General features: G+C 42.7%; 1 protein-coding gene across 11 annotated transcripts in view; it reads right to left on the reverse strand.

Annotated features, from left to right (window-relative positions):
* Window positions 1-14273, reverse strand: part of PLCE1 (phospholipase C epsilon 1) — a 154138-nt gene that overhangs the window by 43975 nt on the left and 95890 nt on the right. For 10 of the 11 annotated variants that reach the window (XM_087932426.1, XM_026710495.2, XM_087932428.1 and 7 more), the window contains 6 exons: window positions 5255-5930; window positions 4629-4811; window positions 3355-3481; window positions 1852-2014; window positions 883-1005; window positions 663-799 (listed from right to left, as the gene is read on the reverse strand). In XM_087932426.1, the coding sequence (XP_087788552.1) occupies window positions 663-799; window positions 883-1005; window positions 1852-2014; window positions 3355-3481; window positions 4629-4811; window positions 5255-5930 (1409 nt within the window). The remainder of the gene's footprint in view (window positions 1-662; window positions 800-882; window positions 1006-1851; window positions 2015-3354; window positions 3482-4628; window positions 4812-5254; window positions 5931-14273) is intronic. The other variant, XM_087932429.1, reaches the window with a different exon arrangement.

Genomic DNA, 14273 nt, shown 5'->3' on the forward strand with positions numbered 1-14273 from the left:
GCTTACAAGATAATAGGTATAAGCATAAACGTAAGTAAGAATACAGGAAATAGGTACAAATAAATGGGGACAATAGAACAGGGATGGGAGGCACGATGGTGCACTTATGCACGCCCCTTAATGATCGCAATCTAGGCACTTGGTAACCAGTTCAGTTATGATGTTGTGGCATCCTGTAGTCACATGATTGTCATTTGTAACCTTCACTACCAGCACCCACAAGCAAAGTCAATGGGGAAGCAAGCAGGAAGTCGCAAGTTATTCCAGTAAATTACTTTTGCTTCTGTCAATTTTTCTCAATCAGCAGAGCAAGTGTGGGACCCACTCACACTCATCCTGCCTTCCAGACTGCTTGCCAACCACGTAAAGAAAGGCTTCTCATGACTGGGACTTCCGTCTTCCTGCCAGCTTCCCCATTGCTTGTTGGAAGTACCCAGGAAGTTTCAAATCCTGGCTATATAAGGCCCTCACTTAACAAACCACAATCCTTGCTTAATGATGACAACAAGGCTGCCAGTTTTATCATCGCTAAGTGATGTGGTCACATGACATTGCACATTACAACCACATCATTAAACAAGGACTACCTGCATCGGAATTACAACTCTGTCACAGGCAACACAGATGTAAAGTCAATCTGCTATCACATTGTTTAGTTTTACCTAAATCAGGCTGGAGGCCATTTGTATTTTCCTCAATCTTCAGGGAAGTATACAGTGGAGCTGAATCAGGACGCAGACGATTGCACGGTATGGCATAGGTATCGAAAAGATCCTTGAGATCTTTGCGGCTTCGTACGCTGTAAGATATGGAATATTTTCATTATGTACTTTTTCAGTTATGTAAACTGAATCTGTCTGTGCGGAATAAACCAGTAGTTACCTGAAAGACTTGAAGAGCTCCACAAATTCAACAAAACTCATATTACTATCAGAAGCCATACAGGTCTGGAAGCCTTTTAATCCTCCTTTACCTCTTCCATGCCAGCTACTACTGCTCCAGGTGCTAAAAAAAATTAAACTGATTACAAGTTTATGTAAAAGCAGTTGTATAATTATTATAATATTGTACTTTAGACATATCGTCTTTACAAAGTCAATTTTAATTGCTTGATTAAAGAAGGAAACTATATTGATTTATTTAATCTTTAATACAGTGATATAATATAAAGTTACATTAAAGGTTATCTTATCTCATGTCACCTCATGTCATCTCATTTTATTCACTCCTCTCCTCTCCCTTAATTTTAGAAGGCTCAGCTTGGTGCACAAAGACTACTCAATTTTTTATTTTATATCCTATGTGATAAGGTAGGCAATGATTTGGTCAAAGATGAGCAAGTGATATGGCTGAATAGATAATTCAATCTAACAGCTAAATTTGAATGCTATAAAAATGGCATCCTATCCTTAGAATGAAACCAGGCACTTAGTTCCTTTACTTGTAGAACAGATTACATATATTAATAGAAATCAGTTCTAATGTTGTACTAAAGCACGGGTGTCAAACTCGCTGCATCACATTGCCGTCAAATGATGTTTCGTGATGGTTTCCCCATTCATGGAGCTGGGCTGGGCGTGACCTGCGCATGACACATCCAGTCCACAGGCCACCCGTTTGACACCCCTGTACTAAAGATATTTGTATAGTGAATTTCCATGATCCCCAAATTTCTGTACAAGCACAAATACAATTTATTACAAGTGATAATTTTAAAAAGCTGCCAACAATCAGTTTCTCAGATAATAAAAACAAGCGGTTTTTTTAAAAGTACAGATGAAACACTTCAAAGAAAAAGTCAAACTCACATTCAATACTCGTAACAGGCTTAAAAAACTGCTTTCTTCTTACCTAGGTTGGCTTTTTATTGATGGTGATATCACAGGAGAAGACTGTGGTCTTACAGGTGAAGAGACACCAGGTGATAAACTAGGAGGCTCTGAAGTAGTCAGTGACTGTGTTCTTCTTGAAGGTAGAGTATTTGCACCAGTAAAAGTAACCAGAAGGGTTGGATCTAACAATAAAGGTCATTTTATCAATGATTTTTATTTTTCTATAAGTCCTACCTGACCCATGTCTGATGCCTAATCAAATAAATTATAACTAAAAAGCTATATTTTATTGAGCTACTAGTCCAGTTTCTGAAACAATGTACAAAATGTCATGTTATACACAGGCATTTGTCAGACAAAAAGTAAAATGCTGAAAACAACTGTTCAAAATGTTTTAGGAAATATCCAGTTACATATATCACCAGTATCCCTCATTCTGTTTCCCATTTGGAAGTGATTTACTTTATTTTCTTTATTTAAAGAAATAGAGGAATGTTCATCTTTCTAATATTCATTAGAATAAATCATTTCATTTAGGCAAAGCAGCGATTTCTTTGGACAAAATAGAACCACCGGGTAGTAACTACTAAGCATAGAATTAAAACACCGATGACACATTTTTTTTTCCAAACGTTTGGCACCCAGGAAAAAAAATTGGTCATTATGAATAGGCACCTTCAAATGGAACACAAATGGAATTTTGACTGACTGTATCACATGGGAATCTTGAAACATACGATGAGAAACTTGTAATAACTACAATGTATTTAATCACATGTTTCCTGTATGCAGCATGAGTTCAACTGTTCAGTTATTATTGGTGCTCTCTGAGCTTGGTTATTTTCTTGCAGATGTTTCATTATATATGACTTAAGTTTGTGTGTATCCTCTCTTCTCCAGCCATCATTTTGGCCACAGATAGGAGATCCTAAGTCTTTGTTTGCATTTTTACTCACCTATAGTAGACCTTAATAACCATATGTTCCAACAAGCTATCAGCTTAGCCCATAGTTTGAAGCTAGTTTGTTTCAAACAAACTGTGATTAAAAGTAAGCAGTTTGGATGAAATTATAAGCAGCAGTTGATTAAAATAAACCATAAATACTTTCAAACTCCTCTTTGCAGCTGTATTATAGGAGAAGGGCAGGGAGGAGAGGAACATTGCTACAATGTGCGTTGCTTATTTCAGCACCTGAATTCTATATTATATCCCACTTTTAGTGACCACAGTCTGCTACTTTTCCAAATCTGCAGCCATGGCTAACTATAATTATGATTTGTTTTATTCAGACAGCTTCGGAATTCTTGGCTGAAGTTTATTTATTTGAAAGTAACCAAAGTTAGATATTAGATAACACAATTTTTCACTGTTAATCTTGAGGGCAGTACATGTGTATCACATACAGAGGTTGATGATGTGCTAGTCACCATCTTTTATCTTTTTGTTGATTTTATTATGATTTCTTTGATTGCCATGACATCGAGAGTTGAATGGCATAGAGGTTTAATAAATTATTTTTACCTGGTTCTTCATGTTCATCAATATCCTGAGGGTCTGAACCGCTTCTAATCCGATTTTCCTTAAGAGGAACAGGAGGCCTTGCTTTTCGACTTGCCATCTCATCATCAGTGCCATCTCCACTTTCACCCTTGAAACAGTAACTTTCTCAATAAGTGTCTTAGAAAACAGTACACATTTCAACCAGTTTCTATTTTGTAAGTCACACCGCTCTATCAACAGCTAATCAAACCAGTTGGTGAACCAAAATGCTATGAAAGTTGCATTTGGAACAGAATGAATAACAATATTCATCAGCAAGGTCAACCTAGGCACTGTTAAAAATAAAATAATTTTGGAAAAGCGAGCAATGATTTTAACCAGGATGGTGACTTGAATATGAGCCAGCAGTGTGCAGCAACAGCCAAAAAAGCTAATACAATCCTGCGTCCTATAAACAGAGGCATAGAATCAAAATCACGTGAAGTATTAGTACCGCTTTATAAAACCCTACTAAGACCACAAACTTCCTAACAGTGAGAATAATTAATCAGTGGAACAGCTTGCCTTCAGAAATCATGGGCACTCGCGCTCCATCACTGGAGGTTTTATAGAACAGACTAAACCACAGGTGTCAAACTTGCAGCGTCACGTTGCTGTCACATGATGTATCACGATGTTTTTTCCTTTTGCGGAACTGGGTTGAGTGTGGCTTGCGCGTACATCCAGCCCGTGGGACGCCAGTTTGACACCCATGGACTAGACAGTTACTTTTCTGAAATGATATAGGTTCTCCTGCTTGAGCCGGGGGCTGGACTAGAAGACCTCCAAGGTCCCTTCCAGCTTCTATTCTATTCTATTCTATTCCATTCCATTCCTATTTCTATTCTACTGAAGGAAGACTGATAATAAAAGCTGATATAATTGGATTCTGCTCCCAAATTACTGTAGTATTTTCTGAGCAGCATAGAAAAATGGTATTTTCTGAATAATCAAAAATACCGTTATACTTCAAATGTATGTTATTCCATTCTCCTTAGGTTTGAAAATACAAACCAAGGCCAATCTCAGAAGTCAAAATACCACTGAGAACATTCTATTCCTAGTTTCATTTAGTACAGGCAAATTTTTATTATATTGTTTATATATATAAAGAAAAAAGAGAAATTGCATTGCTTCCAAATAAATGAAATTTAAAGAACGAAGGTTTATTTATGTAAAAATTTACTCTGATGGGTGAAAACATAATAAATCTCAAATAATCCATGTAATAATATTAACTAACAAAAGATTCCTACCCTTATAAGCACTTTTTTTTTCTTCTTAGCTGCACTGATTCCTAAAGTGTTGTTTCTTTGCACACCTGGCTTCTCTGTGCTCTTTGCCAAATTTCCTGAGCTTGCATTTCTTGTACTCCAGCGTCTCCCTCCAAATAACTCAACCGCTTGAGCCAAGGTTGGACCATCGTATCGGCCGTCCTCCTAATAAATATATTCAACTTTATTAAAATGTACAAACTACATTGTGTGGAGACATATTAGACAAGAACAGAGTGTAGGAATGGAAAACAGATGATTACAGAATTCAACAATAGCAATAGCAATAAGACTTATATACTCCTTTACAGCCCTCTCTAACCAGTTTACAGAGTCAGCATATTGCCCCCAACAATTTGGATCCTCATTTTACCCACCATGGAAGGATGGAAGGCTGAGTCAACCTTCAGCCGGTGAGATTTGAACTCCCAAATTGCAGTCAGCTGGCAGTCAGCAGAAGTAGCCTGCAGTACTGTACTCTAAACACTGTGTCACTGTGGCAGAATGCCATAACAGGAAATTAATTACACATACATGCATGCATACATACATACATACATACATACATACGTATTGATAGGTAAAGGGAGAACTATAGTTCATTTTACCTGATAGAGGCTAACATACTGTTTCCGCAGCCACTGTAATCTCTGATCAGGAAATTTCTTCATCTTCCTTATAGCATTAATTAATTCCAGTAACCCATGAAACAACATTTTAGCAGTATATTTTGGAGCCACAAAGTGCAGCAATTTGTTTTCAGTAGTTTGAAGTCCATATAATAATGTTATACCATTCTCTTCGAGGGTCATGTTTAAAAGGTTATTCTGGATGCACACCGCATGCATATCAATCCCGGAGTGTCCCATATACACGGCTTTCGCCGACAGCAGGTCTAAGCAACCTTCGACCAGTCCACTTAATCCGGTACTGCCAAGAAACGGAAATTTTCCAAGTTCAGTGCCGCTACCTAATGTGCTAAATTTTATTTTAGAATTTGCACAGCAAGCGATGGTTGGCTTTGTCCACATCAGTGTGCTATTGTCAGGTTGAAGCTGAAGGAAACAACGAGCTGATAAGTGAGTTTCTTGATCGTAACGTATAACAGTTGCGCCTTGCAACATGAATTGATGGACGTCAGCTCTGATTGACAAGACGTACCAGGGAATTAACTCTATTCCATGGCCAAAAGCTTCTTGTTGTTCTTCAGCCGCCTGCGTAACCCATTCTTTGGACTGCTCAAATATGTCGTTTTCAGAATCTGACAGCTCTCCAATGGTTAAGCTGAGTGGAAACCAAGATATATTTGCAAAGATCAGCACGTGACTTGCTATTTCATCACGCCATTCTGGGAAGTAACAAACAGTTGTGCATAATGTCCTTGCAATGTGTTACAAGTAAAATATTTTAAGTAATGTTAAAGTCATACTTTCTCAATAAACTTCATTTGTAACAAAAGGGTTATTTTATAAAAAAAATTGGTAAAATTATTGTGTTTATTTAAACATTTATGTTCTGCTTATTTTCCAAAGTGTTCTTATGAATAAATCCTCATGTCCCCAATGCTGGTTTTGATTTTTTAAATAAAAATATAGTAGAAATAACAAATGTCTATTGTTTCGGGTAAATTAAAAGTTTATTAACAAAAGTAAGATCTGATAAGACACAAGTACAGGTAATTCTCGACTTACAACACTTTGTTTAGTGACCATTCAGAGTTACAATGGTACTGAAAAATGTGATTTATGGCTGTTTTTCATAGATACGACCTTTACAGCATCCCCGATTATCATGTGATCAGAATTCAGATGCTTGGCAACTGGTTCATATTTATGGCCGTTGCTGTAACCCACAGTAATGTGATTCCCCTTTTGTGACCTTCTGACAAAGTCAATGGGGAAGCCAGCTTTATTGAACAACTTATCAACTGCAGTGATTCACTTAGCAAAAAAAGTCGTAAAATGGGGCAAAACTCACTTAACAATTTTTTTAACAACTTAACAGCAGACATTTTGGGCTCAATTGTGGTCATAAGCTGAGGACTACCTGTATTTAAAACGTATGCATATGATTTTCTTTTTCTTGCATAACTCTTGATCATTTTTAAAAAGTGAAAAATTCGCATACACAGCATCAGGAAAAGTCTTCCCTGCTGCAGCCTAAGGAATTCAAACATGGAAAAGATCTAACAAGCACATTTAAAACAGTTCATCATCACAAATTATTCAATGCATGGCAAAGCCACAATGTCCAGCCTGTATCAGATAAGTGATATAGACAAGTCTGTAATAATATGATTACATGCTTCACACATTTATAAGCCCAAAGCATGACTCTGGAAAATAGATTTCAAAAAGCACTATTTCAATATGGATTGGAAGTAAAGAAATATTGCAGGTTTTTTCAAAGACTCATGATTTTAACGGTATGGAGAAATTATTCCAAGTATATTGCTGTAAAAATGTACTACTATAGAAATCAACATGGTTCATCAAAAGCATGTGTCAAAACTGAAATGAACAGTCATTTATAACAGAGAATGACATGGTTATTTCTCCCCACAACTGGAACACATCACTGCTTCAATTTCCAACAATTCTCACATTTTGAGAATTTTAAAAAAGACTTTAGTTTACCATATAAGAATGCTGAAGAATGAAATTTTAGGCAGTAATACTTTCAATACGATCAAAATGAATGTGTTTTGCTGCTTCGTTTTACCAAAAACAGCTATAACCAAAATAGAAGAACAAGTATATGAATAATGAGAAAAAGATGAAGGTTCAGTTTAGTAGCACTTGTTTTTATGTGGAATTCTACTGAAACAAAGAAAACATGTAAAAAAAAAAATCAAAGTCATCCAACAGGAATGTTATTAACAAAATCCAGCTTCTGATGTTAAGAGATAGATAGATAGATAGATAGATAGATAGATAGATAGATAGATAGATAGATAGATAGATAGATAGATAGACAGACAGACAGACAGACAGACAGACAGACAGACAGACAGACAGACAGACAGACAGACAGATAGATAGACAGGCAGGCAGGCAGGCAGGCAGGCAGGCAGGCAGGCAGGCAGGCAGGCAGGCAGGCAGATATTGCCTCCATTTTTCTGCATTCAAATCATGAAAACATCTATTTTTAGGGAAAGCCTTTCAAGTTTAATATTCAACAAATATGTTTCCAAAAAAAAAAAACCTAAACTTCCATTAATAATAAGCTGATTTCCCCCCCAAAAGCTGTAAATTGTTAAACATCAAATTTTTCAAAGACTCATGACTAAAGGCTTTTCAAACACTTTTTAAGTAAGTCAAGAGGTGACATGAAAGGAAAAGAAGATGATTAGCCAAATAAACATTAGATATTGTTCATATGCCCAGAAAGAACTGATGCCAAATGATAATTACATTAAAAGCTCTTTTGTCAGGAAGCAAGATGACTTCACATACATATTAGGGGAATGAGCACATTTAGAAAAGGGCATTTGTTTTTTTTCTGCACAAATGTTGATTAATTGAATATTAATATAATCTACATTGTTTAGAATTATATGAGGCCAGGTTGTTTATGATGTTTTTCACAGCTGGGCAGCTGTGTAAATACAGATAAAGATGCGAACTATAGCCTTCACTATGCTTCACCATCACTTCCTCTTCCTCTTTTTATTATTAATCTAGTGACCAAGAAACGTAGGACTATTAAGGGTAATTATGGTTCTTCAAGTGTTCTTAGTTTACATATTGATATCTATGGGTTTGCATTTCTACAAATTTTTGCTCAAAACCATTTCAAACTATGCTTTCAGTGCAAGACACTGGCTTTTATTTGTGTTCAAATCATTTGTCCTCCATAGCCAGGGGTGGGCTTCCAAAATTTCTCTGCCCGGTTGCTGGGTGGGTGTGGCCATGGTGGGCATGGCCTAGTCGGCCTCCTGCACCACAGTGGGGGGGAGTGTTTTTGCCCTCCTCAGGCTCCAGAGGCTTTCCTAGAGTCTCTGGGAGGGCGAAAATGGCCTCCCCGGTCTCCGGAGACTCTTTGGAAGCCGGAAAAGGGCGTTGGTCCTACCTGAACGCTTCTTCTCGGGGAGCCGAAGGGAGAATCCAGGATGGGTAGTCCCTAGTCTCATAGCTCTGCAGACTGAGTTGAAAAACTGAGGACACCCCCCCGCCCCCCGGGTAACAGTGCCAGTTCTGAACAACGTTGAAGCGAATCCAGCTGCTCATCGTCCTCTAACAGATAGCCTATTTGATACTGCGAGAAAAAAACATTTCCTCCCTACTTTGACCAGACAGAATACAGGGTGGGACTGGATTCTCCCTTCAGCTCCCCGAGAAGAAGGACCAACGCCCGTTCTCCACTCAGCCGAAGGGAGAATCCAGGATGGGACATACCAAAGCTGGCTGATGGCTGTCCTACGGGAGGGAACTGGATTGGTCGGAGGTCCCCACTTCTACATGAACGCCCTGCAGGACTCGTCTTCCAAAGGACACCTCTGCTGAGATAAAGGAGTCAATTTTATAATGTCTTATGAATGGGGTCACAGATGACCAAGTCGCAGCTCTACAAAAGTCCAGAACCGAAGCCTGCATTGCCCAGGCTGCAGTGGTCGCTGCATTCCTGGTTGAGTGTGCAGTGATTCTCCTGGGCACAGGAAGAACCAGTAACTCACAGGCCTTCGCAATACAGGCTCTAAGCCAGCAACCCATGGTAGATGGTGTCATCCTGCGACCCAAAGTTGACAGCTGAAAGGAAACAAACAGGGCTTCAGTCCTCCTAAAAGAGGAGGTCCTTTTGATGTATATACGGAGGGCCCTCCTAACGTCCAAGGCGTCCCATTTTCTCTCCAGTGCATGGGTAGGCCCTGGACAGAAGTCAGGCAAAATCAACTCCTGTGAGCGATGGAATAAAGAGTTTACCCTGGGCAGAAAGGTAGTGTCCAACCGCAGAACCACCCTGTCTGCATGGAAAACGCACAGGTCCTTTCTGATGGATAAGGCCGGCAACTCCGAGGTGGTGGTAAAGCCCAGGTGGGGTAACGGTGGACCACCGGTGGCTTCAAATTAGTGGCTCACCTAAGGAAGGCTTTCATCCTGGGGAGTTGGACCAGAGTGGTTTGAGTCCTTGACCGAAAAAAACAAGGCTAAGGCAGCCACCTGTCTCTTCAAGGTACTGGGGGCGAGATCTCTGTCCAACCCGTCCTGCAGGAACTCTAACACATTTGCCACAGACATAGCAGTAGCTTCCAATAGGTGACTGGCACACCAGCCGCAGAAAATCCTCCACGATGCATTGTATATCCTGGTTGTGGAAGGTCTTCTGGCCGCTGGATGGTCTGAATGACCCTTCTGGAAAACTACTCCTGTTTCAGGAGCACCCACTCAAGCGCCAGACGGTCAACCAAAACCAGGATGGATCTGGGTGCTCAATCGGGCCCTGGCTGAGGAAGATCCTGTGCAGGGGAATTCTCCAGGGTCTGACAACCGACTGGCCCACTAGGTAGGCGAACCATGGGCACCTGGGCCAGTCAGGGGCTACCAACAGAACCTCCGCCCTCTCTGTCAGTACCTTTCTGATTGTTTCCGGAATCAGGGGAAGGGGGGAAGGCATAGAATAGCCCTTGGGGCCACCTGCACCAGAGAGCGTTGATCCCTTTTGCTCCCGGTGCTGGTGGAAAGAACCTCGGGAGCTGCGAGTTGTCTGGAGATGCAAAGAAATCCAGAATCGGATGGCTGAACCATTCCGTCATCTCCTGGAACAGACTGGGATGCAGTCGCCATTCCGACTAGTCGACTGTGGCCCTGCTCAACCAGTCTGCTTGGGCATTGGAAACTCCCGAGATGTTTTCTGCTCGCAGGGACAACAGGTGTCTCTCCGCTCACCTGCACAACCAAGTCGCCTCCTGCATTAGAGATCTGGAGCGAGTGTCCCCCTGCCGTTTATGTGGGCCCTGGTGGCCACATTGTCTATGAGGAGAAAAATCTGTCTCCCCATCACCTCCTGCCTTAGATCTTTGAGAGTTAAGCGGGCAGCCCTAAGCTCTAGACAATTTATGTTGTGGGCGAGCTCCTCCCGTGACCACCTAACCTGGACTCCCAGGTGGGCCCTCCAACCATACAAACTGGCTTCGGTGGTGATGGTAATCCTCTGGGGTTCCCTGTACAAGCAACCCTGATCCATGGCTCGGGACTGCCACCAATGGAGAGAATGAAGAACCAACAAGGGGACGTGAACCCTCCTTGGTGAGTCGCCCCTGCCTGCCTTCTGGTGGGGGAGCAGGAACCACTGCAAGGTTCAGGCAGGAAGTGGGCCCTGGGACGATCCCGATGCACGGTATCATCTTGCCGAGAAGCTGAGACAACAAGATGATAGGCGCCTCTCTGTCAGACAGGATCTGTGATGTGATGTCCCTTATACTGTCTCGATGCTCCTGTGAGAGAAAGACCTGGCCAGTTAAGGTGTCTATGATAGTCCCCAAATGCAAGAGAGGGTTCGATGGTACTAGGTGGCATTTGTCCAGGTTTATCGAGAACCCATGCTCTCGAAGGTTCCTGATTGTCGACATCATATCCTCCTCTGCCTGGGGTCTGGAAGAGGATGCTATCAGGATGTTGTCCAAATAGCATAGGATCCTTATGGGTAAGGATCTGAGGTATGCTGCTACGGCCGCCAGGAGCTTGGTAAAAGTCCATGGGGCTGATGACAGGCTGAACGGGAGAGCCCTGTATTGAAAATGGTGGCCACCATAGCAAAAACTCAGGAACTGACGGTGGTTGGGGTCTATGGGCACATGGGAGGTAGGCCTCTGTCAGGTCTACCAAAGCCAAAAAAATCTCCCTCCCGCAGGCCCTGTAAGATAGAGTGGAGGGAGTGCACTTTGAGTCTTTGGTAGATTAGATGCCTGTTGAGCCCTTTCAAGTTGAGGATTGCCCCCCACCCCACCCCCCACGCCCCCCAGCCTTTGGAATCACAAACCAAATTGAATAGAACCTCTGTCTCTCCCGGTCTCCAGGAACTGGCTGGATGGCCTGAACATCCAGCAGATGGTGGACCGCCGATTCCATGAGATCCCTCTTTGAGGGGTCCCTTGAGACGGGGCAGCACACAAAGGCACGAGGGGCGGGGGCGAGGAAATAAACTCCCAAGAGAGACCTGACCATAAAGTTTTCAGGATCCAAGTGTCCGTCGTGATCTGTTCCCACCTCTGCCAGAACAGTCCCAGACGCCCCCCTGTGGGAAAGGAGGCTTGGGTGTCACTTGTTGCATCACTGTTGGAACCCCGAAAGGACCTTTTGTCATCTTGCCTCTGATGCCCTCTGGCATCTATCGGCCTGAAATGAGGATCTTTGGAAGAAGGGCCTACTTTGACAAGGAAAGCTTGCTCCAGCTTCTCCCTGTTTAAAGGAGGGCTTTCTGTAGTAGGGTGGAGACCTGTAATCAAAACGTTTTCCCTGGGAGGGCAGGATCTTTCACTTGTCCCTGGATTCCATCGAAAAAAGGGATCCAGGGCCTTTCCAAAAAGCCTCTCTCCCTTGAAGGGAGCAAACACCAGCTTCCATTTGTTTCTGGCATCCATCTGCCAATTTCTTAGCCAGATGAGCCTACATGCTGTTACAGATGAGGCCATGGCTCTGGAAGAAGTTTTGGCTGATGTGAGGGTGGCATTAGCTGTCGATTGAGCTGTGGCTATTATCTTATTTAAGTCCTGGTGCACCCTGAGGTCCTCAGGTAGGATTCTACCCTGCAGCTGCCGCAGCCACCCATTAAATAAGGTAGACTCAGACCCACTGGGTCAAATGTACCCCCACCCCTCAGGGGACTCCCACTGCTTTTTAATCACATTCATAAACGTCTGGGGCACAGGTACAGCGTCCACCACAGAAGCTTTCTCAGTGAATAGGTAATCTTCCTGATCCTCCCCCTCTGGGGGAAGATCCCGGGTGAACTTGTCCTTTTTTTTAAGATGAGCCATGCTCTTAGCCTTAACCAGCAGTCTTGGAGAGAGCCAGCTGAAAAGGTCCTTAAAAGAGGGGGGGCCTACTACCTCCGACTACCTGTCTGAAAAGCCCTCTCTGGAAGGAGGTCCCTCTCGGAAATGTAAGACTGGCTTCTTTCCTAAGGGGATGCAGAACGATTTCTGAAGTAGATCGGCTGTTCTGCAGAAGCCTGCCCCTGCCCCTGAAGAACACCTCTGTTGGTGTCCAAACCAGGCAGCTGGCACAGCTGGTTGATGTAAGCCTAAAAATCTTGTCTAATTGTTTGTGAGATCCAGGCTCTCATGAAGGATGGAATCTCTTGCCTCAGGCCGCAACCCAGCCACTATAGGGTAAAGGTGGCTTTTTTATTTTCAGGCGCAGGTCTGGTTCTGCTGGAGGCTTGGCTTCCAGGTGCAGCAATCAAAAATCCTTGTGGTGGCTCAGAATTATTATGAGTGGCTTTTGCCTTGATTTGGAGGATTCCCTGCAAATCATGAGTACTTGAGCCACCAGGATATCAGGAAGTCAAATATTGTCTATCTGCCAATTGGTTTTGCTGCCGGCCATCTTGTGGGAGCAGACGAGAGATGGCCCTGTTTTCAGCCATCTTGGAGTCTCCCACCTCCTTATCAAACTCCTTATCTAGGGCTTTTTGTCTATGCCTGGCCTGCCTATCCTCTGCCCTAGAGGGTCTTTAGGTCCTAGCTCTGATCCTAGCTGCTGCCTCCAGCCCAGTAGACCCGGACTTAGTTGATCCCCTTGCAGCTCTCTCCCTACTCTGCTGAGGAGCTGATAATTCTTGGCAGTTCCCCTGGTGGCCATTTTGAGCCTGCCAAAAATAATTGTCACTGACAGGGAGAGAGAAAAGGAAAAAAGGGGCAAAAGAAAAATAAAAACAAAATGTATTTGATCTAAAGCTGTCTGCTTTGGTCACAGCAGCTGTCCACCACTTCAGGAGGCTAGTGTGACCCAGAAGTGGTGAGCTCAGCCCAGCTCTGCAATTTAAGGCAAGAGTCAAAGCAAAAAGGAAAAAAAAATGGCTGACTCTTTAAAATTGCTACAAGCCCTGACAGATCAGAGACTTGCAAACCACTGCTGGCTGCACAGCAATCAATTTGGCAGTCTCAAGCGTCTCACAGCTGCCACGGTGCTCTGGTGACTGGACACGGGATCAGGATTCAATCCAGATGGCCAGTACCCCCCCAAGGGACAATCATGGAAACAAACTGCGAATTGTCCCGAAATGTCTGCCGACACCGAAAAGGGGCAGAAGCGCCTCGCGGTTTTCATGGCTCGCACAGATCAATAAGAATGGACCGGGAGAAAATGAGTTGAATAAGACACCTACCCCCACCCAGCCCAGGCCACATAGGCACTCAGGGGCACCTCCAACCAAATTTACAATCACAATTCCAAAAACCAGTCTACCAGCAAAGATTTTTTTTTTAAAAAGGCAGTCAAAAAAAACACGCAAAAAACAAAAGTGCTAACTGGCAAGCCGGCTAGCTGTCAAACCCACTCTAAGACTCTCGAAGAAAAAAAAACTCAATCCAGGGGGAAAAGATTCTTTTACAGTCTGAACTATTCAGACCCCTTAAGGGGTGGTCTGAACACGCTGAGACCGAGTGAAGAACTGGGGACCGTAACG

Source organism: Pseudonaja textilis, chromosome 4 (assembly GCF_049901715.1).
Source record: "Pseudonaja textilis isolate UNSWEBS1 chromosome 4, rPseTex1.2, whole genome shotgun sequence".
NCBI lineage: Eukaryota > Metazoa > Chordata > Lepidosauria > Squamata > Elapidae > Pseudonaja > Pseudonaja textilis.